At 39.3% G+C, this 25447-nt stretch overlaps 2 protein-coding genes across 7 annotated transcripts; one reads left to right on the top strand and one right to left on the bottom strand.

Annotated features, from left to right (window-relative positions):
- The first annotated feature begins 1495 nt into the window (after positions 1 to 1495).
- On the top strand, positions 1496 to 4301 carry LOC136207207 (probable aquaporin TIP3-2). 4 transcript variants are annotated; one of them, XM_065998519.1, is made up of 5 exons: positions 1496 to 1629; positions 2324 to 2426; positions 3088 to 3175; positions 3288 to 3642; positions 3715 to 4301. In XM_065998519.1, exons 4-5 carry the CDS (start codon positions 3435 to 3437, stop codon positions 3855 to 3857), a joined length of 351 nt encoding a protein of 116 aa, XP_065854591.1. In that variant the 5' UTR covers positions 1496 to 1629; positions 2324 to 2426; positions 3088 to 3175; positions 3288 to 3434; the 3' UTR covers positions 3858 to 4301. The 4 variants fall into 4 exon arrangements, with proteins under 4 accessions (XP_065854591.1, XP_065854590.1, XP_065854592.1 ...); XM_065998518.1 differs by having other exon boundaries at positions 3085 to 3175; XM_065998520.1 differs by having other exon boundaries at positions 2324 to 3175; positions 3715 to 3822; positions 3989 to 4301.
- A 17684-nt stretch (positions 4302 to 21985) lies between these two features.
- Positions 21986 to 25246, bottom strand: LOC136206166 (uncharacterized). 3 transcript variants are annotated; one of them, XM_065997114.1, is made up of 3 exons: positions 24868 to 25246; positions 24593 to 24651; positions 21986 to 23322 (listed from the first exon to the last, which is right to left on the bottom strand). In XM_065997114.1, exon 3 carries the CDS (start codon positions 23316 to 23318, stop codon positions 22302 to 22304), a length of 1017 nt encoding a protein of 338 aa, XP_065853186.1. In that variant the 5' UTR covers positions 23319 to 23322; positions 24593 to 24651; positions 24868 to 25246; the 3' UTR covers positions 21986 to 22301. The 3 variants fall into 3 exon arrangements, 2 of the variants coding, with proteins under 2 accessions (XP_065853186.1, XP_065853187.1); XR_010676224.1 differs by lacking the exon at positions 21986 to 23322 and adding an exon at positions 23329 to 23674; XM_065997115.1 differs by lacking the exon at positions 24593 to 24651.
- Positions 25247 to 25447: the final 201 nt, after the last annotated feature.

The following is a 25447-nucleotide window of genomic DNA, read 5'->3' as shown; positions in this document are numbered from 1 at the left end:
TCGAACGCGATCTGCGAAACGAAAAAGGTGAGTAGGGACGGAAGGGGAGAGTGGTGTCGCTGTTGGAAAGAAAAGGAAAACCGACGTGGTGCGTGCGCCACCCAGTGTTGAGCGACCGTTAGGAGGAGTTGCCTCCGGCGTTCTTGAAGTGACTGTGGTTGTACCGGAGGGTGTGATTACCGAAGACCGACCCTTAGCCTTGATTTAGGAAGAGATGCGTGAGAGAGTGTGGACGCGGTCGTCGAGTGTGACTAGTGTTGATGGTAAACGCTATGAGGGGAGGCAACGCCCGAAGAGACCAGAGTCCTTTTTGGTGGATGATGCGTATAGTATCATAGTGTCTGCGGACTTAGCCGACATATCTGCAGTGTACCGATTAGGGAAACCATACGAGTTGGTTGCGCTCAAAGAAGATGATCGTGCTCATCATACGGGTGGAGCAAATGAGCTAGTTGTGTATGAGGAGCAGTTGGAGTCAGGGATGCGGCTACCTCTTCTTCCCTTTTTTGTGGAGGTATTGAAGGAGTACGACTTGTGTCCTGGTCAGATTCATCCAAACGGGTGGAGGATGATGGTGGCGTTCTACTCGCTATGTCGGTCGGCTGGATATCGAGCTACCGGGCTAGTGTTTCGTGAGTTCTTTCGCCCGAATAAGGGACCCCGATCACAACATATGACCTTCTCGCATCAAAAGTTCAAGGTTCTTAGCGGGTTGAAGGATAAGGTTCCCGAGTATAGACATCGCTACTTCCTGGTGCGGAAGCTGGATGTCGATTTCCCTTTCCGGGTGTCATGGAATGGGGATCCCATGGATTCTAGTCGGTGGCTAAAACCACGCTAGATGTTGCAATCGGAAGAGCATCTCGTGAAGTACCTAAAGGGGCTGCCGATGGATAAAGAACGTAAGAAGGATGTGGATGAGCTCGTTGGTCATTTTCTTGCCGCAGGGTATTACATCTGGAACCAGTGGCGAATGGCTCAACTATCTAGCTGGTCACCGACAGATTTCGAGAAGTGGAAACGTGGGTACAACTTTTCAGCCGGAGAGCTAGTGGAGTTAGAGGCAATAACCGTGAATGTTGCTGTCGTAGGTGAGGGGTCCGGGTTGTGGGTTTTACTTTGCAAGTGTTACGTGGGTTTGCTTGAAATATACTGATTGTGTTGCTACTTATGCAGGTCCAGGTGATCCTCGCGTGAGTATCACTACAACAAATATGTAGTATTGTGACAAAAATTTCTATGACAAAATAATATTTGTTGCAATTAATATATTTATTATAACAAAATTATAACTTGTAAGAAAATGTGAAAAAACTAAACCAAATTGTGATAAAGCAATATATTGTCAAAATATTTTATCACAATAAAGGAAGACTTAATAGATATTATGATAAAAAAGAATTTGGTCACACAATTTCATCATAAATATTTAATATTGTGATAGAAAGTTATATGATAAAAAAAATAATGTATTTCTAAGTGGCAAAACTTCCCCCTGAAAAATAAATAAATTCTAATCGGCAAAATTCCCCCCAATTAGGTGAACCAAAACCTATGGACTCCACCTCTCTCTCTACTGCAATCCACCCCTATCTCTCTGCTATCCGTCGTTCAGTCTCTCTCTCCGAGGTAAGCTCTCCATCGTTTTTCTCTCTCTATTTACGACAAGCTCTCTATCGCCTCTCTCTTCATCTAAGACTCGTCTATTATTAATGAAGCGAAATCTAGGTTCAATCTTAATACGACAGCAGATGCATGTTCTATTTAATTCGATCACTTCGTCGGACAAGCATCACATTGCTTTAACCCTAGATTACTTTTCACCCTTTCCTATTTGCTTTCTTTGAGATTCTGCTTGTATATTTTGTCATTGAGGTAAAAAATTGTGCCTGCATTTTCTAGCTCTTTGATTTTAGGTTTGTTAATAATTAGATTTTATGTATTAAATCGAATTCTTGAATGAACTGTCGGTTCGTTTGTTAGCATCGCAATATACTGATTATTAAAACTTTATAGCGTGTTTTTTTATCTATACAAAATTCTCTGTTTGGGAAAATTAATTGGGTTCTTCTTCGTTGATAAGTTCTTGGTGGATGTACTTGATTATAGGATAATCACATAATGCTCTTACTCTATTGTAATTTTCAAAGATATTTGGGAAGCCCTTCTACTTAGTAAGGGTTCTCAGATTACCATGTGGATGGTTGGTGATTGATTGCATTCAGTTAGTTGGTCCAATTCGTTTATTATTATGCTTGTTAGTTGTAATTATGTGCTTAATTGTCAAGTTAATTAATTAATTGTTTTGATTGTAATTAATTAGTCCAAAGACAATTTTCATCATGGGAGGAGGTGAAGGTTCAACTGCTAGAGAAATTCTCAGACATAAAACTGTGGACAAAGTTGTTATGTGTGAGATTGATGAGGTAACAATTGCTCCTCATTTTTCTCATTCTTTTTCATTTTGTAAAATTAGAAACATCTTTTCTTTTATGTCTGAATATGCAGTTTTTTTTTTTTGGAATCAAAACATCTTTTCTCCTTATTAAAAGGATTGTTAATGGTGTTTGAATATGCAGTTTTTTTGAATCAAAATTCTGATAATATTATATTGGGAAAAACACCAAAATAGGGCTATGGTTTTTTGGAGAAGTATCAATTTAGGCTCTATGTACAAAATAACACCAATATAGGCTTAAAAAAAGAGTACCAATTTAGGTCCCGATAACAGAACGAGACACGTCATTTATATTACTCGTATGTGGAGAGAGAAATCAGAACTTAACGGAGTAATATGAATGACGTATCAGATTTCGTTATCGAGGCCTAAATTGTTACTGGTTTTTAAATGTTAAGCCTATCTTGGTGCTATTTTGTACGGGGAGCCTAAATTGATACTTCCCCAAAAACCATAGATCCATTTTGGTACCTTATCCTTATTATATTTGATGATTCGTTTTCTTCAATCTTAGTGTCTCTGTATGATGATGTATGAGTTGCAATTTCTTACATTGTTTCATCTTTTTATTTGTGAGAATACCCTATTTTTTTGGATGAATGTTTTGGCTAATTTGGGTCCTCTAGAAGAGAATGACACAACTGAAGGTGCCATGATATCAGTCCGAGCTTCACTGACTAGAATTGTCGCAATTGGATTCCTAAAAGATCGAAACGGGTAAGTACATTGTACTTTTCACAGAACAAATATTTAACCAATATAACAATATGCATTTCAATATACTCTGAAGCTTTTATGTAATTTAAGACTTGTTGTCCATCTTCTACAGTGATTACTATTGCGGGTAGAGGGTAACTGAAAGAAAAGTCATTGTTGTACTCGGAGTCGGCCATTATAGTGCCAACGCCATTAGCTAGGAGAACTCCAGATCCATCCCAAATGGTTTCACAGAAAACAATCTTTCCTGCTGCTATATATGAATTCAATGCTTCCACTTCTGATACATGCAAATGCCTTTTTGTTCTTCTCCCCTAACAACAAGAGACAAGATAAGATGCCTCGAGGATGTGCATTTGGGAGAGCAGAAGATGCAGCCCACCCAGAGTCTATGAGAGCTGCATTAACTGAGTTTATATCCACTCGCAGCGTCGTGTTTACCGGAGAAGGATCTGTTCTTGCTCTAGGTAAGAATATATATATAATATTCCTAATTCTTGAATTAAAAGCTTGTGTTGTGATGTTCTCTTTTGGTGCAGATAAAGTGTACAAGGAAACAGGGGATTCGGCAACAGCAGTTTCAACAAGCATTAACATATCAGGAGGGCATGTGAATCCGGCTGTTGCTTTCGGTGCTTTGGTGGGAGGAAAGATTTTTGTTCTCCGAGCTTCCTTTTATTGAATTGCACAGCTTATTGGTGCTATTGTGGCTTCTCTCTTGTTGAGCCTTGTTACTAATGGAATTGTAATTACCTACTTAAGTCTTATTGGGGCTGTTATTTTGTTGATCTTTGTGTTTTATTATGAATGCAGAGACCAGAAGGAGAAGCTAGAGCAGCAACTGAGGTCGCGTGGGAAAAAGTCGGTACCTTTCATTGGTTATCTAGGAGTTGCCAAGTGGAATTCATGGCTCCTGTTGTGTTCGATACCTCTCAAGATTATGTGTTCCGTTATCCTATAGATTGAGTTAGCAACCTTACAATTTTGTACTTGCATCACACAACATAGCTAAAATAGTGAGTAGTCAGTTGTTAGAACTTGATTTATGCTTAACAATAATTATCTTTCAATTTATTTCCTATTTAATTTTACCTGTTCTGAAACCTAAAATTTATGGTTTCATTAAGACCTGTTTGTAATTCTTTTTTCATTATAAAAAAAAGCTCTACATTTCTAATTTATATTCTTTCATATATATATAAATTAAGTTGGTACTCACATTTCTTTAATCATAATATAACTATTGTAATAATGTATCATTTGTCATCTTGCACTATTTGTCACGATAAAATTTTATTTTGTGGATTTTTCAATATAATATATTATGACAAAAAAAATTATATTATGATAAAAGATTTTGTCATAATAGCTAGACCCGTGACAAATTATAATTGTAACAATAAGTAGTAATTTATTACGAGGAAGTCAATTTTTGTCACAAAAAACTTATTAAGACGGGCTTATTATGACTAATATGGTGACAAAAGATTTTGTAACAAAATGTTTCTTTTGACAAAACTAGGACATATTTTGACAAATTAATTTGTCGTAATAAGCTTGAATTCTTGTAGTGTATGGACTTTGACCTGAATGAGTTTGGTGTTGGCCTGGAGACTTCGGAGGAAGCATTTGCCGGTGCATCAGGTTCCTTGGCCTCCTTCTCTTCGCTTAAGGATGCGAACCAAGTGGTTCAGAGCATGGGCGGGGTGCTTGCTACGCACGAGGATACTGATGTGACTGGTAACATATCGCAAGGTATGCCCGTGCTAGAAAGTGAGGCGAAGGAAGCTGCGGAGGTGATAGCTGCTGAACCGGAACAGGTCGAGAACCAGATTCAGGGAGTGCTTACTCGGAAGCGTAAGAAAGAGAAAGGCAAGTCAGTTGCTGGACTTGAAGGTGAAAAAGTATGCGCTGGTGATGATACTGTTGGGGCAAGCGATGGCTCTAAGCGAGCGTGTACTGATGGCGGGGCCGAGCTTTCAGCGGAGATGATGGACCGGGTAGGTGATCACCCAGAGATGGTGAAAAGAATAGACACGAAGATTGCCAAGTTTCGGGAATACGTTATGGGTTTGTCGGTGCACTCTGACATGGCAACATCGGACCTTGCGCGGGCGATGGCTCGTGTTGCTAAGGTGCCCGGAGAAGTTCATCGAATGGACGATGTGTCCAAAATGAACCTCGGTGTGGAAACTTTATCGGCGCTTGGTGTGGTAAGTTCTCTTGATATGCTCGTTCAGGTTTGTTTCTAATGACCGTGTCCTGAGTTGTGCGACTTTATGCAGGCCATTCAAAATGCTAACACGGTATTTGACATGTGTGTGAATGATGAGAATTTGTTTCGGGATATGGAGCAAGATTTGCGGAATGTTGTGAAGGAGCTGGAAGCGGCGAATAGGAAGTTAGCCACCGCTGGAGAGTTGTTGGAGCGCCATGAGGGCGAGATCGCAGTGCTGACCGAGCAGCTTAAAGTGGAGATAGGAGGCCGAGTGGAGCTGTCGAAGAGGTTGGCACATGATGCTGAGGAGCTCTGTTCCTACAAGGTTTTGCTTAAGGTGGCCATCTTATGGACTCGTCGAGTGAAGGATAAGGTCGACGAGAGGGCTAGGCGAGCAGTTTCGTTGTCCGATGAGAATGAGAGACTCAAGCGAGAACGTGAGGTGGCTCGGAAAGAGGCTAACGATTTGCGTGCCTTCGCGGGACAGCGTGAGGAGAAGCTGATCAAAATGGATCGCATGATGCTTATTGCTGCTACTCATTCTGCCGGGTATGAGGTTCCTCCGGAGGTCATATTCTCTCCGAATGTGTATGATAAAGCTGCCCAGGCGAAAGCCGTAGAGTTAATAGTTGTAGATGGAGATAGCCTGCTCCTTTTGTTTCTTTGATTCAAAGATGTAATAATTTTTTTTTGTACGGTTTGAATCTTTGGTGATCTTTTGGCAGCTAAGTTTGAACATCATTTGGCATGTTGATTTGATTTGAGTTTTTGTGATGTGTTTGTCATGTCTTGTCTACTCTTGCTATAAATAGGAGTTGGTTTTTGTTTGTGTTCTTCGTTCATGGGGTGTCCTTGCTTCGGGATATCGTGGATTCCTCTAAAGTGCTTGAGGTGCAGAAAGCGATCTCGGTGATGCCTCACCCTTATGTGTATTGTTCGCCAAGGGATGATCATGATCTTGACAGAAAGGTGCGTTATGCCTCCCCGATGTGGATGAATCGGGGTGCTTCGCGAAGAAGCCGAAACGGGGAGAGCGAGAGTTCCGCTCCCTATACTGGGTCTGCGACAGATTCGTGCGACGTGGTTGTCAGCGCCTTATCTTCAACTAAGAAGAAGGCTTGGTCGCAGGACGGGATTGGTTTTCTGAACCCTGACGAGACGGTCGTGCCCGTAACGAATCCACATCCTGCATGAGTGAGGAGGCTTCTTACCGATGAGCTCTTCCTCCTGAAATGGAAAACCGACGTGTTGGACGCCATGCTTCGCCGACTCGTCCCTATGGACCGACGTTCGTCGATCCTTTGAAGCCTTGTAGTGTGGTCTTTCTTGAATTTTCTAGGCAGGGATTTCTGGGGCCTATTCCGGCAGATCCGATGCATCGAGTGACGCACGTTGGGAAAGCCTATCTGTATAATAGGCAGAATGGGCACAATACTGATGAATGTACTGATTGGCTGACAGTGCACCAGGCTTTAATGGATGCTGAGGCCATTTCCAATCCTGATCGTGCCAATGTATCGTTGTAGGAGATTGGACTCTTTTGCGTTTTGTTTCTGTGCTTTTGCGTTATCTTTTAAGTTGCGTTGTACTAGCGATTTCCTTTCAATTTATTTCCAATCTTATGTACCTTTGCTGTTTTCAATGAAAAACTTCAAATTCGGTTTCCTTTGTTATTACTGCGACCAAAGCCGCCAAAGGGTTCATATCGAGTCCTTTTGGCCTGCCCAGCTGATTTTCGGGGGGCGCGAGAAATTTTGACATGTTTCTGGATTTTGTCCAGAAAATCCGATTGAGGATTGTATTTGATCGCTCATTTCTTCCTTACGGATACGTAGCCAACTCGCTAAAGTGTGCGAGATGCTGTTTTAGTAGTGCGATTGCTGAGGCTTTCGAGATGCTCGAGAAGCCTTAGTATAACATTCGATGTGATTTGAGCATAGACCGTATATGGTATCACGCTTCGTAGTTAATCGGTAACAATATGGGATTGTTTGCGCGATTTGCTAAGAGGCGTTTCGAGATGATCGAGAAGCCTGGGAATAACGTTTTGAGTTATTCAGTGCGAGGACCGTATCGAGTAGCTCGCTTCTTGGTTAATCGGTAACAACATGGGGTTGTTTGCGCGATTTAAGAGGCGTTTTGAGATGATCGAGAAGCCTGGGAATAACATTTTGAGTTATTCAATGCGAGGACCGTATTGGGTAGCTCGCTTCTTGGTTAATCGATAACAAAATGGGGTTGTTTGCACGATTTAAGAGGCGTTTTGAGATGATCGAGAAGCCTGGGAATAACATTTTGAGTTATTCAGTGCGAGGACCGTATCGGGTAGCTCGCTTCTTGGTTAATTGGTAACAACATGGGGTTGTTTGCGTGATTTAAGAGGCGTTTCGAGATGATCGAGAAGCCTGGGAATAACATTTTGAGTTATTCAATACGAGGACCGTATTGGGTAGCTCGCTTCTTGGTTAATCGGTAACAATCATGGGGTTATTTGCGCGATTTAAGAGGCATTTCGAGATGATCGAGAAGCCTGGGAATAACATTTTGAGTTATTCGTAAATATGTATTCTTATTCATGATTCAGATTACAGGAGCTTATTGATAATACTTCTTCAGTGTTTGGATGTTCCAGCTATTGTCAAAGACCGCCCCATCTAAGGAGGCGATTTTGTAGGCTCCATTGTGGAGGATAGTATCGATCTTGTATGGCCCTTCCCATGATTGTCCGAGCTTGCCTTTAGCTCGCGGAGATTGAGCGGCAGCGGAATCTCGGAGCACAAGGTCCCCAACTTGGAAAGTGCGGGGCCGGACCCGTCTATTGTGGTATCGAGCTATGCTTTGTTTATGGGCCGTGATGTGAAGTAAGGCATTAAGGTGCTCTTCCTCTAGTTGCTCGCTTGCTTCGGCAAGTTCCGCGTTGTTGCCGGCTTCCTCGAAGGTGATCTGTCGAGGAGAACGAAGGGTGACCTCGGATGGTGCCATGGCCTCTGCCCCATAGGTAAGGAAGAAAGGAGTGCGCCCGGTGCCGGAGTGTGGGGTTGTGCGGTATGACCATAATACTGCTGGGATATGGCCAGGCCATGATTGCCCCTAGTACTGTTCGGTTTCTTACTTCAGTGAGCCCGTTGCTCTGAGGATGCGCTACCGAGGTGTAACGTCCTTTGATACCCCATTCCGTGCAGAACTCGCGGAATTGACTGCAGTCGAATTGCCTTCCATTATCTGTGATGAAAGAGTGAAGGACTCCGAACCGGTATATGACTGTTCGCTTAAGAAAACCGATTACGTTGTCGGTGGTTATTTTGGCGATTGCTTCTGCCTCGATCCATTTGGTAAAGTGATCGACTGCTACCACTACAAAACGCTTCTGTGCTAAGGCCATCGGAAATGGGCCGAGCAGATCAATGCCCCATATGGCAAACGGCCAGGGTGTGATGATGCCTTTGAGCGGAGCCGCCGGCGCGTGATGAGTATTGGCGTGCAGTTGACACGCCTGATAGCTATGAACCAGTCGCATTGTGTCAGAGTCCATGGTTTGCCAATAAAGTCCCTGTAGACTGGCTTTCTTCGCAATTGACCTAGCGTCCTGATGCGAGCTGCATACGCCCTGGTGTATCTCCTTTAAACAGTGATCCCCTTCCTCCTCAGATATGCAACGCAGCCACGGGTGCTTGGAGGACTTCCGATAAAGAAGGCCACCGTGCATTGCATACCGCCAGGAACGCCGAACCACGAGGGATGCCTGCGTCCGATCCTCCGGTAGTGTCCCATCTTCAAGATACCTGATTATCGGACTCCTCCAACCGCTCGCTGCTGCGTCTGCTGTGTCGATCTGTAATGATCACTCTGTGTTAATGGCTGGGTTCACAGCAGTTTCTATAAGGGTATGTAGGTCACGGGACTGCTCGCCTGCTGCGAGAGTGGTAATGGCATCTGCCTCTTCATTCTCTTCTCGTGGTACAAGCGTAAGGCTAAAGGTTACTCCTTTGTTCTTGAGGTCCTCGAGCAGAGATTTGGCGAGCGCCAAATATTGACACATTATTAGGTCTTTTGCTCTGTAAGTACCGCTGACATGGCTAACGACAAGTTTGGAGTCCGATTATACTGTCAGGTGCCCGGTTACCATTGTTTTGGCTAACCAAAGAGCTGCGATCAGGGCCTCATATTCTGCTTGATTGTTTGTCGTCGAAAAGTCGAGTCAGACGGCGTACCGTAGTCGGAGGTTATTAGGTCCCTGAATGGCAATGCCTGCGCCTTCCCGCCCTGGGCCGCAAGACCCGTCCACACTCATGGTCCACATGTCGCTGCTGTGAGCTTTTTTCAGTGTGAGGTCGCTAGTTGATGATCTGGTAAATTCTACAAGGAAGTCAGACAGCACTTGAGCTTTGATCGCCGTTCGGGGCTCAAAACGTATGTCGAACTGCGATAGTCGCACCGACCAGTTAGTGATCCGCCCGGAGACCTCTGGTTTCTGGACTGCCTTCTTGAGAGGATAATTGGTCTTGACCACAACCGTATGTGCTTGGAAATATGGCCTGAGACACTCAGATGCTTGTGTGATGGCGAACATAGCCTTCTCAACCTCGGAGTATCGGATTTCTGCACCCTTCAGGACCTTGCTCAAAAAATAAATTGGGTAGAGCTCCATCCCCTCTTCTTGAGTTAAGACGACTGCCACAGTTTCATCGGCGATGGTGAAGTACAGTTGGATGTCCCGTCCTTGCTTTGGTACAGACAGTAGTGGGGGCGTGGCAAGGAAAGTTTTAATGGCGTTGAATGCCGCCTGGCAGTCCGTAGACCATTTGAAGGGATGCTCCTTCTTGACTGCTTTGTAAAAAGGCAAGCAATGCTGTGCCGAGCAGGAAATAAATCGGCCCAATGCGATAACCTTCCCGTTGAGCCTCTGAACTCCCTGTAAATTGTGCGGTGCTTCCACTTCTAAAATCTCTTCGATCTTTGCAGGATTAGGCTCGACACCTTTCTCCGAAACCACGCAACCAAGGAACTTGCCGCTACGAATACCGAAGAAACATTTCTCCGGGTTTAGCTTGAGGTTGTAATCCCTGAAAATTTTAAATACCTCTGCCAAGTCACGCGGGCGGTCACTCTCAACAGCGCTTAGGACGACCATGTCGTCGATGTATACTTGTACCGTTTTACCGATGAGGTGAGTGAACATCTTATCTACTAGTCGCTGGTATGTGGCCCCCATATTCTTCAAACCGAAAGGCATCACATTGTAGCAATATGTGCCTTCATGCGTTATGAAGGAGGTCTTCTCAGCATCGGTCGGGTCCAGAGGGATCTGCTGAAAACCAGCGATGGCATCAAACTTGGACAAGATTTTGCGACCAGCTGTCTGGTCAAGAAGCTGATTTATTAACATTGGTAAAATCTACACACATGCGGTACATTCCGCTGGCCTTCTTTACAAGTACAACGTTAGAAAGCCAATCCGGATAGTGGACCTCGCGAATAAATTTTACAACTAGTAGCTTTTCGATCTCTGCCTTGACTGCAACTTGCTTGTCCTTCGCCTGCACCTGCTTCTTCTGCTTTAGGGGTTCAACGGAGGGGTCGATGTTCAATCTGTGAGTTGCTTGTTTGGGTGAGACTCCTGTGATGTCTTCGGTGCACCATGCGAATACGTCCGAATGCTCCGTTAGTACGACTTTTATTTCGTTGGCCAGAGGAGGTGGGAGCTTGGTCCTAATCTTCAGTGTCTTGTTCTCCCCGATGGCATAATCGCTGACCGGCTCAATCGGCGTGGGATTGTACCCCCTCATATCCATCAGACCGTCCTCCAAGTAAAGCGCTGTCCGAGGTTGAGTCGCCTCCCATTACAGTTTCTTGGCCAGGATGCGATCTCCTTAGATGGTGATTTTGTCGTGTCGAAGCGGTAAAGTCAAGCATAAGTCGGAGATATCAATTGTATCTTTGAGGCTAGCCAGCAGAGGTCTCCCGATAATGGCGTTGTAGGCTAAGGGGATATCCACTACCACCCATTCTACGGTGTCCTCTACTTCTTGGTCGCCTTCGGCAAAGATTATCGACAGAGAGATGACTTGCTTTACGGGGACTTCAATTTCTGACAGCCTTACTAGGGGAAAAGTTCCGGCACGGAGGGCCGTGTGAGTATTTTTCATAGCGCAGAGCGCTCTCCAGGTGAGCAAGTTCACCGAGCTTCCTGTGTCCACCAGCACCCGATGCGTTTTAAAGCCGGCGATGTTGATGGTGACTACGAGGGCCTCCGAATGGCTGGTCCGGAGTGGTGGCTGCAACGTCAGGGTCTGATCAGCTGCTTTTCTCTTTCGGGAGCTCTCCGGATGCGGACAGAGTGCCGGCGCTCCCTCCCTTATGACATGGATTTCTCCGTGCTACCTTGGTCGCTTCGCTTCATCTGCTCGACTGATGTCTCGTTGCTTCGGGCTCTGTTCCCTCTGTCTAATGGTCTTCGGTGGCGCACCTTGCTCCGTGAGCCGCTCAATTTCTTTCTGTAGTTGATAGCAGTTCTCCGTGGAGTGTCCGGAGGATTTATGGTACTTGCAGTACTCCTTCTCGACACGGGTTTTGCCTTTGTCTGCCGGCGGAGTCAGGTGTGCGAATCGACGGGGCTGGCTCTGAGCAGCATAATGCACCTCCTTTCCACGGGATCGGTCCCCCCTGCGCTCAAGGTTTGCTCGCTCGACCCGCGTTGGAAAGGGCATCGGGGCCTCCTTGCGTGCCCGACTTTCGTCTCGTGCTTCTGCGGTTGGTCTGCTCTTTTCCTGTTTCTGCGCATCTCCTCTGGCCTTATCCCTTTCTAATTCTTCGTACCCTGCCGGTCGGTCGCAGTCGTCATACCGGACGAAGGTCTGTGCCATGGTCATGACCTCCTCGAAGGATCGCGGCATCTTTCTGAAACACTTCTGCTTTAGGGGCTCACACGAGGTTCCTTTTGCTAGGGCATCATGAGCTACCTCTAGGTTGAGGCCTTTGACCTGAGAGGCCATGTGGTGGAACCTGGAAAGAAAGTTGCACAGTGGCTCGGTTGTTCGCTGCTTGAGCCCGTTGAGGTCCGAGCTGATCTTCCTCACCTTCGCTGGCGCGGCGAAACGGGAGAGGAAAAGGTCCTTTAGTATATCGAATGAGTCAATTGATTCAGGAGCTAGTCCTCGATACCACTCTTGGGCACTGGATGAGAGTGTGGTGGGAAAAACTTTTCACATGATGTCCTCGTCTTTTGAATACAAGTTGATAGTGCTCATGAAGGAGGCCACGTGGTCGTTTGGGTCTTCGGTTCCTGAATATTGCGATAGGGGAGGAGCCTTCCAGTCTCGTGGGAACCTTGTCTCGATGATTCTTTGAACCAGCGGCGTCTTACTGGAAGTGATACTTCCTCCCATGACGCCTCCGAGGGCTCTCTTGTCTAAAAAATGCTGGATTTTCAGTTCCAATGTGTCTTCGTTGCTCGCGGCCGCCGTCTCTCCTCGTGGTGTACCGCTTCCTCCGGTCGTGGCGGTACCGGTTCCTCTCCCTGCGGGTATCCCGGGTCCTAAGGGCATCCCCGGGGACACGCCTTCTCTTTGTATCTCCGCTGCTCCTTTGAGGTATTGCCAGATTTTGGCATTTTCCTCCTGCAAGCTTCTCTGTTGTTCTATGATCTTCATCTGAGCCGCCGTATGAACAACTTGAGTTGTCTGAAAACCTTGTATCGCACTGAGGAGCTGTGCGGTATTGTAAGTTTCTTCTTCTTCCGGGCTCACCTCCTCCATCAGTGGCCCCAGGTTTCTAGGGGAAATAGGAATGACCGGTGCGGACCGTTCGATGTTCGTCATGGAGCTAGTTGCTCCTACTTCCGGCGCTTCGGTTGGAGCGGACTCAGTTGGCGTTTGCATCTTGCTGGAGGCTCCGAAGTCACTTGTAATCCACGATCACCGCACCAAATAATTAGGATACGCGGAACAGTGATCCGAGCTCTCTTCGAGGGGGGTGCTCGTGTTCCTCGAGAGTCGTCTCTGTGCGGGGAGCGGTCCCTGGGAACACTCCGAAGATCAAGATAGTTAGTTGCTCGAGAGTATTGATAATCTATTCAAAACGAGTTAGAGAGTATGTTACCCGATCCCCATTTCTTAGTTGCCTCCTCTTTATTTATAGTGAGTCCCCTTGGGCCTTTGAGGTCTTTCGCCCCTTAGCCCTTGGGCCCGCTGGGCCTCAGATTATATTCCGAATCAATAAGTATATATAAATATAAATGAAAAACATTAGCAACCCTCCATCCATGAATATGTATAATCTTGTGGAGGCAGTCTGGTGAATTTTGAAACATCTTCTATTAGTTCAGTAATTTATCCCAAACCTTGGAAACTTGGTATAAGCCTTGGAAGATGATATATGGCAATATTTAATGAATTGAAAGTGAAATATTCATTACGATGAAACGTAAAGGCAGGTGAAAAATCAATCATTTATTTTAGCAAGAGGAGTAAATGAATTATTGGTAAAAAAAAAAAGTATACAGTATTAATTTCTACGATTTGTTGTTTTCTTTACACATTTATATCCGGTGTAATATTGTAAGTAATGGTTGGATTTTTGTATTTTTTTTGAAATAATATAAGTTTTATTAACTTAAATCGGATGAAAAATATAGTTAAGAAATGGTGGTGAATATGTCCACTCACCCTAAATAGATACAAAATTGACCGTTTTTGGTAGAAACTAGGCAACCGAATTCGTTGAACGCTTAATAAAGAAGATAGAGCACAACTCATTTGAATTATCTTGACTATCAGGGGCGTCTCCAATATTTGGAAGGCCCTAGGCAACTTTTGTATTTTTTTCACAATTAAATCTAAGATTATTTTAAAATAATAAAAACTAAATAGTAAAACGTGTATATTAGTCGAATCATATATTATTTTTGATATAATAATCAATCATATATTAATCTTGAAGTGCAAAGTTATGGTTACTTTGTTTTTAATAAAAATAAGCAACATTTTGTTTTTTCTACTATTAGACAATAACTTTGTTTTTCCACCATTAGAAATTCAGTTAATATTTCTAAAGGATATTACATATTATGTGTAACACTTAGATGGTGTTTGTTTCAGCTTTTTGGATGTGTGTTTAGCGTTTCACTCCAAACCGCAGGAAATATAGCGTTTGGTTAGGTTTATATAACCGCAGTATTTAGCATTTTCTCTAGAAACGACAGCGTTTTGGAGCGTTTCACGAAAAACTCATATTTAGAGCTTTTCATAAACAACTGTTTGTAGTTATATGCTATTGACAAAATTATCATTTTTATTTCCACAAAATATGTTTATTCTTTAACATTCTTTATATTTCTACAACATAATTACCGGGAGAACAAGGTTTTATTGCTTTCAATAAATTTTTTATTTTTTTTATATAGATTTTTTTTACTAATTTATGTAACATATTTTTTATTTTATAATAGGATAAGAAAAGGTGCAAAAATACCTCTAACATTTGTAGCTAGGAGCAATCTTACCCTTAACATCTAAAATTGTGCAATTATACCCCTAATGTTGGCAGTCAAAAACAATTTTATGGGCATTTTTTCACATTTTCTCTTTTATAATTTCTTCATTGATTAATTTAAAACATGTCCATTTTAGACATTTTAAATTCGAATAGTGAAAGTTCAATATAATTTTACCAAACACTAGTAATTAAACCACTAATAATAAACAGCGAACATTTTACTGCAACTGCAAACAGCTAACAGCAACCGCAACAACTATTAGCTAACAGATGAACCAAACACGCTCTTAATCAAGTTAAATTTTTTTCAAAGTTTCATTGGAATAAAATTTCTTAAATTTTCAATTGAATAAAGATTCTTTCAACACTCAATAATAGTTTAAGTACAAGGCATTCAAGTTTCTTGAATTTCCGATTCAAAAAAAAAAAATGTTTCTTATTTTCTATTCAATTCACAATTCATGAAGTTTTTTTATATTTTTTCAAGAGCAAAATTCAAGTTTTTTTCCACCAGACACGAGAGAAGCAAGTAAATGATAAAGTACTAATTTCTAAATAATAATTTTAGATGGTTGAATTCGGATCTAATCACAAGACTTCGTGGATAGAAAAAGAAGAATTTATCATGGTGATTGGTGAATTGAATCAGCCTTTATTATTTATTACAACTTGTAATTCATAAACTGTCAGTTTTATGTGTAATTTATAAATTACCACAAAACTTGATGATAGATTTTGAGCAGAATAGGTTCAAAAATTTATCTTGTAGGCTTAAAGTCTTATTTGACTCCCGTGATATCTAAAATATTATCATTTGGCACTTGTGGCATGATTTGGTAAAACTTGATCTATCTAGTATCATAGTTTGTGGTATTTGAATCATGTACTATGTTTGATAACATTTGACCATTGTTAAATATGTTACCTTTCCATCTATGAGAGGGCTAAACACCATAAATTAGGATACAATAGAGAACAAATGTTGCTAAATCATATTACAGGGATCAAATACTATAAATTAAGATATCACAATGATCAAATATTACCAAATTATACCACAAGGGTCAAATAATAACATTTTGGATATTGAGGAACCAAATAAGACTTTAATCATTTATCTTGGAGTATTAAATGTTACTTTTTGTTGACAAACTGAGATTGACAGAGCAAGGCGTCTTGTCAAAAAGAAAAAACTGAAAAAAAAAACAGAGTAGGCGTGTGTGTTGTTAATTGAGAGAGAATTTCTTATTAAAAATAAGGTAAAGGCTATGGTTACTTTGTTTTTTACAAAGTAAGCCTTACTTTGTGTGTTTTCACCATTGGATTAATTTTATCCTCCATCATCCAATGGTGAAAACACACCAAGTAACGGTACTTTGTTAAAAACAAAGTAACCATAGAAGGCACCTAAAAATAAATTAATATATAAAAAGGCCTAACTTCTGGTAACTAAAAATGGAGGCCTTTCACAAAAAAAAAAAAAAAACCTCACAAATAGTGAGGCCCTAGGCGCTGGTATAGGAGAACTCCCCCTAGAGCCGGCACTATTGACTATGACAACACAATCCAACTAAATTTGAATTTTTTTACTGGAACAATGCATCTTAATCAAACTTAAAGCTTCTTTGATAGCCATGACCTCGACTAGCTGAGGACTGATATTTCATTAAAAAGCTCTCATCTTAGTTATAATGCATTCTATAGAATGATTACTTGATGATGACATAGATAAAAAAAATTTTGATGCAAGAATTGAAAAGAAAAAAAGAAATTTGTCAAAGAACAAGACAAAACAAAACTTATCAGATGACAAGATCCATATCCGTTGAACAACAGCGGAGATGAAAGAACTTGAAATTCTATTTTAATCAACCTTGTTTAACTCATATTCTCTATTGGGCATTCATATGTTTCTCTCTCATCTTTATGCTGCTTCTTAGAGCTCTACACAAGTTTCCTCAAGTTTTTGGGAGTTAGAGAGGTTATTTCTTTTAATTAATCAAATTTACATGTTTTAGTGGATAATATGATTCATGTTGGTTATTTTGCAAGGCGGGATAAGAGTCAAATTTAATCCTAACGTTTTTAATGAGGTGCAGATTTAGTCTTAATGGTATGAAATTATATAAATTCAACCCTTATGTTAAAGCAAGATCAATTTTAACCGTACACTGTCGAAAATTTGAAAAATCTGATTTGATTGTTATTTAATTGTCACATCTTCCAAATAAGTTTGTCGATAAATTAAAGAAGTTTTGTACATTTTTTGTTGGTTTTTTTTTTTTGTAACTACATTAATAAGACATATTGATAAAAAAAAAATTGTGATTAACTTATATATAGCAAATTTAGCTTTTAGTATTTTAACACAATTTTCGCAATTTAATTAGTAATACATTAAATATTTTATACATAATTGATATTTGAAAGATGTGAAGTGACCGTTAAATACTAGTCAAATAATTTTTTCTAATTTTCGATAACGTAAAGGCTAAAATTAATCTAGTTTGGAAACGTTGAGATTAAATTTATACCATTTCGTACGTTAAAATTAAAATTGATCTTTCTTGAAAACGTTGCGGTTAAATTTAAACAATTTCATATATTAAGGTTAAAATTGATTTTGCTCAAAAACGTTAGTATCCATCCATTTTAGAAGGCTATGGCCATGTTTGGTAAAGAGCGTTTTGGGATAAAAAGAGCGGTTTTGACCAACTTTAGAGGTTTGACCACTGAAACCGCTAATTGGAGTGTTTGGTGGAGAGAGGTTTCGGAGAGAGGTTTGGGATGAAAACGCTAATTTAGAAAAAGCTCTTAAAAGAAGCTTTTTCAATTAGCGTTTTGCAATATTAAAATTAATGGACTTCTTTAACCCTAATAGATAGACTCCCTCTTCTCCTGCGCCAAAATTAATGCCCTTATTCGTCCTTTTACACAAACCGCTATTATCAATCAGTTAATTTTTACCAAACAGGTCTACACAAACAGCTAATCAAATCAGCTAGTCAAATCAGCTAATGTAATCAACTAACAGCTAACAGCTAATTCCCAAACAGAGCCTATATATAGCTAGTTATTTAGGTTTTCTTAATGTTTTATATACACTATTTTTCTACCACTTTCTTTTATTGGTTTGATACAACAAAAAAAAAAAAAAAAAACTGTAAAGATATTGAGTATAAAATTTACAACGTGGCGGTATCTTGTGCCTTGTCTGTGGTAAGTTTGAGGAATCAATGTTTGAGCTTTCGAAACAGTACAAAGATGCATCTTGTGCAGTGGATGTGGAGAAACCAGAAATTCATATTTAGGGGCTAATTTTAGCCTATTGTGGAGTTACGGGCGTTTGGTATTCTATTGGGATAGGGATAATGATAAATGTTGGGATATGGATAAGGATAAATAGTTTGGATAATGATAAAAATATGATAGTCGAGAATTATTATGTGATAACATTGTGATATTATCCAAAGAATCAAAAGAGATATTCGTCTAGAGCGGCCACGTATTAATCGCCTGATACCGGAATGTTACGGCGTATCAAGCAAGGGGATCCGACAGGCGGATCACCAAGACCTCACCACAAGGGGTCCGCGGGCGAACCTATGTGGCGAATCGCCATAACCTCTCAACCCGCCAGCGGAACAGCTGAGCCGATCCCGCAATAAAAACTATTAATAAGCTATTAATAAGCTAACATGCGTACTTAAAGGAAACCTATAACCGCCATTAATGAAGCATTAATGGAGACTTTCTAGTTACTAATGGTTACAACTTCACTACTATATATAGCTTGCATCTCAAGCTATCAAGGTACATATTCACGCAATCCTAGAAACCCTACTTTGTCAATTCAGTTTATTCTTTCATACCTTATACTGACTTTGGCATCGGAGCTTCCCCCCGTCGAACCCAACGACGCCCCCCACAGGGACGGAAGCTAATCGGAAATTCTCCACAAGTCATCATTATGCAATGTTTGGTATGTGGGATAGGGATAGCGATAAAATAATACATTTTACTATTTTAACCTTATTTAAACTATATAACATTAATTTGAGGGATAAGATAGACTTTTTCCATCCTATTAAAATCACAGGAGCTTATCTCACCTCCTTATCCCACCCCCTCATGGGTATAGGATTTGAGGGATAAAAAGCTTATCCCTCATATATCTCACTCTTCTATCTTCCAAACAAACATGGGATAACTTATCTCGTGTTTTTTTATCCCTATCATACCTCCTATATCCCTTCTAACAAACACCCCGTTAGAGTAGTAATTTTTTAAAGTTTAGGTGTCCGGACTGAGCAAATTTTTTTTTTCTTTTTGCCTTTGGCATGCTAACCTTTCGTCATTTTGTTATTATAGTGGTTGGGTTGGACAAATATTTTTTTTAACCTCTAAAAAGTAGAAAGAGAAGCAGTTATATTTGAGGTTAGATAGTAATAAAATGGGAAAAAGTGTAGAATAAATGAACCGTAACCAAATATACTAGTTAGAATTACTGAACTGAAATAATACTGAACTGAAACGTTACTGAACTGTAATATGTTTTTTTATGACTATGGTTTTATTTATTTATCTTTTATAATTTTAATAGTGCAGTAGTAAACAAGTATTTTTTTTTTCTTCCCTTCTTACCAAAAAAAAAATACTAGTTAGAATTATTTATATACTAATAAATGGTAATTATTCATATAATGTGAGATTGTAAGAAGTGAATAAGTATATAATCATTAACATTGTAAATTTCCCTAATAATAATGATAGGAAAAATTTAATGGTTATTCTTTATGTTGAATATATACATTGGCAATTTGGTTTTAAGAAAACAATAAAAATTATAGTAACAATGATAAAGATAAAATAAATTTGAAAAAATTGCTTTCGGGGAGACATTAAAAGTATGGTAACAATGATAAGAAAACTAAATTGGAAAACTTTTCTTTAATAAGAAAAAATTATAGTAACAATTATAAAAACAAATGAAGAAAAAATATAGTATAATAAATGGGAAAAAGTGTTAGATAGTAATAAAATTTAGGTGAGATGAAGGCCCTGTTTGGTAAAGAGCGTTTTGGGATAAAAAGAGCGGTTTTGACCAACTTTAGAGATTTGACCACTGAAACCGCTAATTGGAGTGTTTGGTGGAGAGAGGTTTGGGAGAGAGTTTTGGGATGAAAACGCTAATTTAGAGAAAACTCTTAAAATGAGCTTTTTCAATTAGCGTTTTGCAATATTAAAATTAATGGACTTCTTTAACCCTAATAGATGGACTCCCTCTTCTCCTGCGCCAAAATTAATGTCCTTATTCGTCTTTTTGCACAAACCGCTATTATCAATCAGCTAATTTTTACCAAACAGGTCTACACAAACAGCTAATCAAATCAGCTAGTCAAATCAGCTAATGTAATCAACTAACAGCTAATGTAATCAGCTAACAGCTAATGTAATCAGCTAACAACTAATTCCCAAACAGGCCGAAGTTCTAAACAATGAATAAAGGAGGAAAAAGTGTCAGATAGTAATAAAATTAAAGGGAGATGAGGTTTGTACTCATATCTTCTTTTCATGTGAAAACATAACTCTTCCTTGCCTCAACTACGCAAACACATAATGAATAAAAGAATATCAAAACTAATATATAAAATAAAAAAACAAGATAAGGCATATCTAAATTTGAGACTCGTTTGTTTTACATACTGTTTGTTGTTTACTATTACGGTTGTTTGTTACTGTTAGAAAAAACTGTTTTTACAAAAGGCTTAATAGGCATCCAACCCCCTAAACTTGTAACTTTTTTTCATTTGGCGCCCTCAACTTAGGGGACAACCTCTCAACCCCCTCAACTCTCCAAAAACATCACATACAGCCCCTTACACCCCTATGTTCGGTCAAAATATTGACCCGTGTAGAAAACGCGCTTGACTGTTGACCACACTAATGCCACGTGTCATTTTTTATTAAATTTTTCCATTGAGACCCCTGCTCGGCGAGCAACTACCAGAGATGGATTTCGATCAGAATTCTTATGCCAGAATGGAAAATTTTAATAAAAAAGTGACACGTGACATTGGTGTGGTCAACAGTCAAGCGCGTTTTCTACACGGGTCAATATTTTAACCGAACATATGAGTGTAAGGGGTTGTATGTGATGTTTTTGGAGAGTTGAGGGGGTTGAGAGGTTGTCTCCTAAGTTGAGGGGGTCAGGTGAAAAAAGTTACAAGTTTAGGGGGCTGTGTGCCTATTAAGCCTTTACAAAAAGTATAGATTCCATGTTTTTATAAAAGACTATTTTTTCAAATGTAAAAAGCGAAGATGAAACCACTATCCAAAGGTCTAAAACTTTCAATTTTAAAGTAAAAAGGTAAATATGTTTGAACATAAAATTGAGCAACCAAACAATTCATAGATTTAGATGTTACATTAAATTTAGTTAAAAACAAGGATAAATAATTTATTAGTCCTCTAGTTTTTACCAAACACACTATTTAGCCCCCCTATTTTGAAAAACACATTTTAAAGTCCTTATCTTTTGCCAATATTAACCTTGTGGTCCTTTTATCTATTTTTTTAGATTTTTAACCGATCATATCTTAACTTTTAGGATAACCACAGTACAATACAAATTGATCATGTTACTCTGTTATTTTATATATATTTATTTATGCTAAAATATAACGATTACAAGTCTAAAAAAACTAGATAAAATGATCAAATGGTTAATATTAGTAAAAGTTATGGATCTTATAATGTGTTTTTCAAAATAGAGGGACTAAACAGTATTTTAGATAAAAACTAGGAACTAATAAATTATTTACCCTAATGTTGTAACGTTAATTCTATTACAAAGCCTATCATAGTGAATTTTTTTATAAAATGACCCACTAGTGCCCTAATTATCCGAAACATATGAAAAGTAGTATCAACGAGGAGATTGTAATATATACCATTCAATAAAATATAATTATGAAAACGTTAATAAAAGATTGACTTAATTGTTGGATAGTAGTTCACTGACAGCTGTGATCAACAACTATGTTTGTCATAGGTTTAATCATTTAATTTATATGATTATCTCAAAATACTCACTTAATTATAATTTATTTCAATAAAATCATTCAATTTTGAGTGTTGTCTTAATTACATTACTTTGCTTATTTTAGTGGTTAAAGGCATCGAAATGAGGCTATAACAAATACGTCAGTATGAATCAACTAAGATCTCTGATCGAAATGACATGTGTCGGTTATTTTTATTAAAAAAAACTAAATTTTTTTCATAAAAATAACCAACACGTGATAACTAGACGACGCATATGTGGATGCCATATGTCGTTTCATTCAGTGTAACACCCTGGTCCAATACCATGTAGATATTTTCCGCTTTGGCCCAATTCCAACACATTGGGCCTCACGGCTTTAAAACGCGTCTACCACCTCCTCTGAAAGCACTCCCTGATCCACTACTAGATCCTCTGTTGCTCCTAAAAGATGGTGAGCAATAGGTGCTCAGGCCACCTGAAACTTGGCCAGAGTCTGCTGAGCTGCTACCCCCAAATCTACCTCCTCCTCGATAGCTACTACCACTCTGTGAAAAACTGCCCCTTCCACTAGTGAAGGATTGCGATCCACTCCTCTTGGTCGATCGACCCTGCTCTCCCTGACTCTCAGATCTAGCTCTCTTAGCTGCCAGTGTCTCCCCTTCATTAAAAGCCTTCTCAAGTTTAGCAGCTGTCTCATGGAGGATACGGTAATTTTTGACACAATTAGCCACACAAGCTTTGATTCTAGGGGTCAGACCGCGCTCAAATCTTCTACACCGTTCATCTTCAGTCATAAGTGGTGCATACCGAGATAATGCAGCAAAACGGTTCTCATACTCAGCTATTGACATCTCGTTCTGCTTTAGATTCATAAATTCCATCTGTTTTTCATCTCGATATTCTTGAGAACAGTACTTATCATTGAATAAATTCCTGAAATCCTCCCATGTAACTGCTTGATCATCTCTACCCCTCATCACTGCTTTCCACCATATTAATGCATCACCAGCCAGGAGTGTCACAGTGTACCTCACTCTACTCTCAAGAGGGCAGTTCATTGAGTTCAACACGTCCTCAACCTTTATAAGCCAAACTTCTGCTTCCTCGGGGTCTAGTGTCCCCTTAAAGGTCTCAGCTCCCAACCTTCTGAGACCCTCTAAGTTTCTGTCAAAAGATGGAACCAGTGGTGCATGTGCTTGTACATTTTGAAACTGATTTTGTAACTGAGCCGCCATTGTGCCTATGGCTTCGACGAATTGTTGCATTGCTGGTGCAAAGTTAGGTACGCCTAATGAAGAGTTTCCACCTAGCCTGGTGGGCGCACTCTGACCTACAGACCCTTCGCTAGATGCTTGGCCAGCATTCTCATTCCCATTAGATGACATGATTCTGAAATGTGAAAACAATAATATTAAGTATCATGTTAAACTATGCATGTTTATGGCAGGTTCTAACCCTACGAATGTCATATCACCTCTAATACTCCCTAGGAAAAAATCACCAACATAATTATATAAAGGCTCCTCATTTATTACCGTCTATCAAAATCTCACAACCAAAGAATTAAATAACCAACAATTTAACCTGTCAACAATATTCTTTTAAATCTAAACAATAATCAAATCCAATAGTATAATGAATGTCTATAAAATTTGCTAATGGAAATAAGACCGTTGTGCTGGCCAGCCTGAATGCAGGAAAACCTGAAAATCTAGCAAATAGGAGAACTTCTGAACCTAGCCTGAAAATTTCAACATGGCAAGGGGTGAGCTGCCTACTCAATAAGCATAATGGTAAATATATATATATACACATACAGTTCACATATATTATATTTGATCAGTCAAGTAATCATTAAAATTAAAAAGATGATATCACAAACCAGACTCTTTACTACGCCTAATATCCTAAAGTTATATTTATTTTGAGGGTACTAGCTAGACCTAAGTAATGTATATATATATATAATGGTCCCATGGTGTTTTATCATCAAAATAGGTATGTGTTATCGTCTACTCTTGCAAGACACACAACCTTAAGACTTCACAATATAAGTACTTCTATAACGGTACTGCTATCGTCTAATCTTGCAAGACGCAGTACCAAACCCGATCCAAAATTTAATAACACCCCATCGTCTCCTCTTTCAAGACAGGTGTACACATTCACAGTATCAACAACCTCCAGACCATTGTACCTATCCACTTAAGCTAGCTAATTAAGTGAAATTCTAAAATGAGACGTCTTTTCATTCAACCACAGACATTTTCCTTGTAAGGTAATGATTCAACATGTGATAAGATAATATGCACCTTCTACGATTTAATTAAGCAAAACCATACCACTAAATAATAATGGTTCACCAAAACAATTGATTGTCCATAACAAAAACTAGCGCATACTTAACATTATCATGAACAACATATAATATACCAATAAGTTATAGATATAACTTTCCTAGAATGAATATACATATATTAAATATATTGACATATAGTTATAGGCATAATAACATATAAACAATTCTTCCTAAAACAGTATAGATAGACATAACCCTTTTTGGAATAAATTATAATGTATATAGGCATATAAGTATTAATTACGTAGATATATATATATATATATAGATATAGATATAAATATTTATAATTATGATTACCTCTCGTCTCAAAAGCTAATCAAACTGTTCGGGGTCCTGCTCACCCGTCTCTTCCTCTCCTATAATTATAGAAATGCATTCTTATATTTAATTATTATTGAAACAATAATATATATGCAAAAGTATATTCAAAATGCACCTAACCCCACCAATTACTTTAAGATTTCATATTAGTCTAATTAGTTCAATTCTCCTAATAGACCAAGAATTAAGAAGCAATATTATATAGAATGGAACCTAAACAAAATGATTAAAAGTCTGTCCGGAACGCTCACCGGAGTTTCGCCGGAAACCGGTGGTCGGAAATTCACCGAAGTTGTCGAAAGCACGAACCGAGACTACCACAAGATAGCCAACGTTTCGGAGAGTCCAAAAGTATGCTCCTTTTCGCTATTAAAATCACTTGAAAGGTCGAAATCTAACACTTTGTCGGTGAAAAACGCACGCACCGATCACCACATTTTTCGATCTGAAAAATAGCAATATTGGTCTTGAAATCTTCCTTACATGATAAGGAATTGAATGGTGAAATTTTTATCTCAAATGGTGCCCGAAATATGGAGTTATGGAAGAAATTAAAATAAAAAGAGAAAAGGAAAACGAAGACGAAGACGGCGCAGGAGGAAGGGCTTGATTCTGGAAAAAGAAAATCACCGCCAACCCTTCTAATATAATAATAATACTAATAAACAATTTTACATAAGTTAATATAATGATAATAACTAATAGATAATTTGATATAAGTTATTATAATAACTAACCAATAATAATAAAATGTTAAAATAATACACCTACATTAATATAATTTAAAATAACTTTTATAATTTTTATTTTACAAAATCACTCCCTAAATTT

This window comes from Euphorbia lathyris, chromosome 9 (assembly GCF_963576675.1).
Source record: "Euphorbia lathyris chromosome 9, ddEupLath1.1, whole genome shotgun sequence".
Lineage (NCBI taxonomy): Eukaryota > Viridiplantae > Streptophyta > Magnoliopsida > Malpighiales > Euphorbiaceae > Euphorbia > Euphorbia lathyris.
Note: the sequence above shows the minus strand (reverse complement) of the source record. Positions and strands in the feature narration are given on the sequence as shown.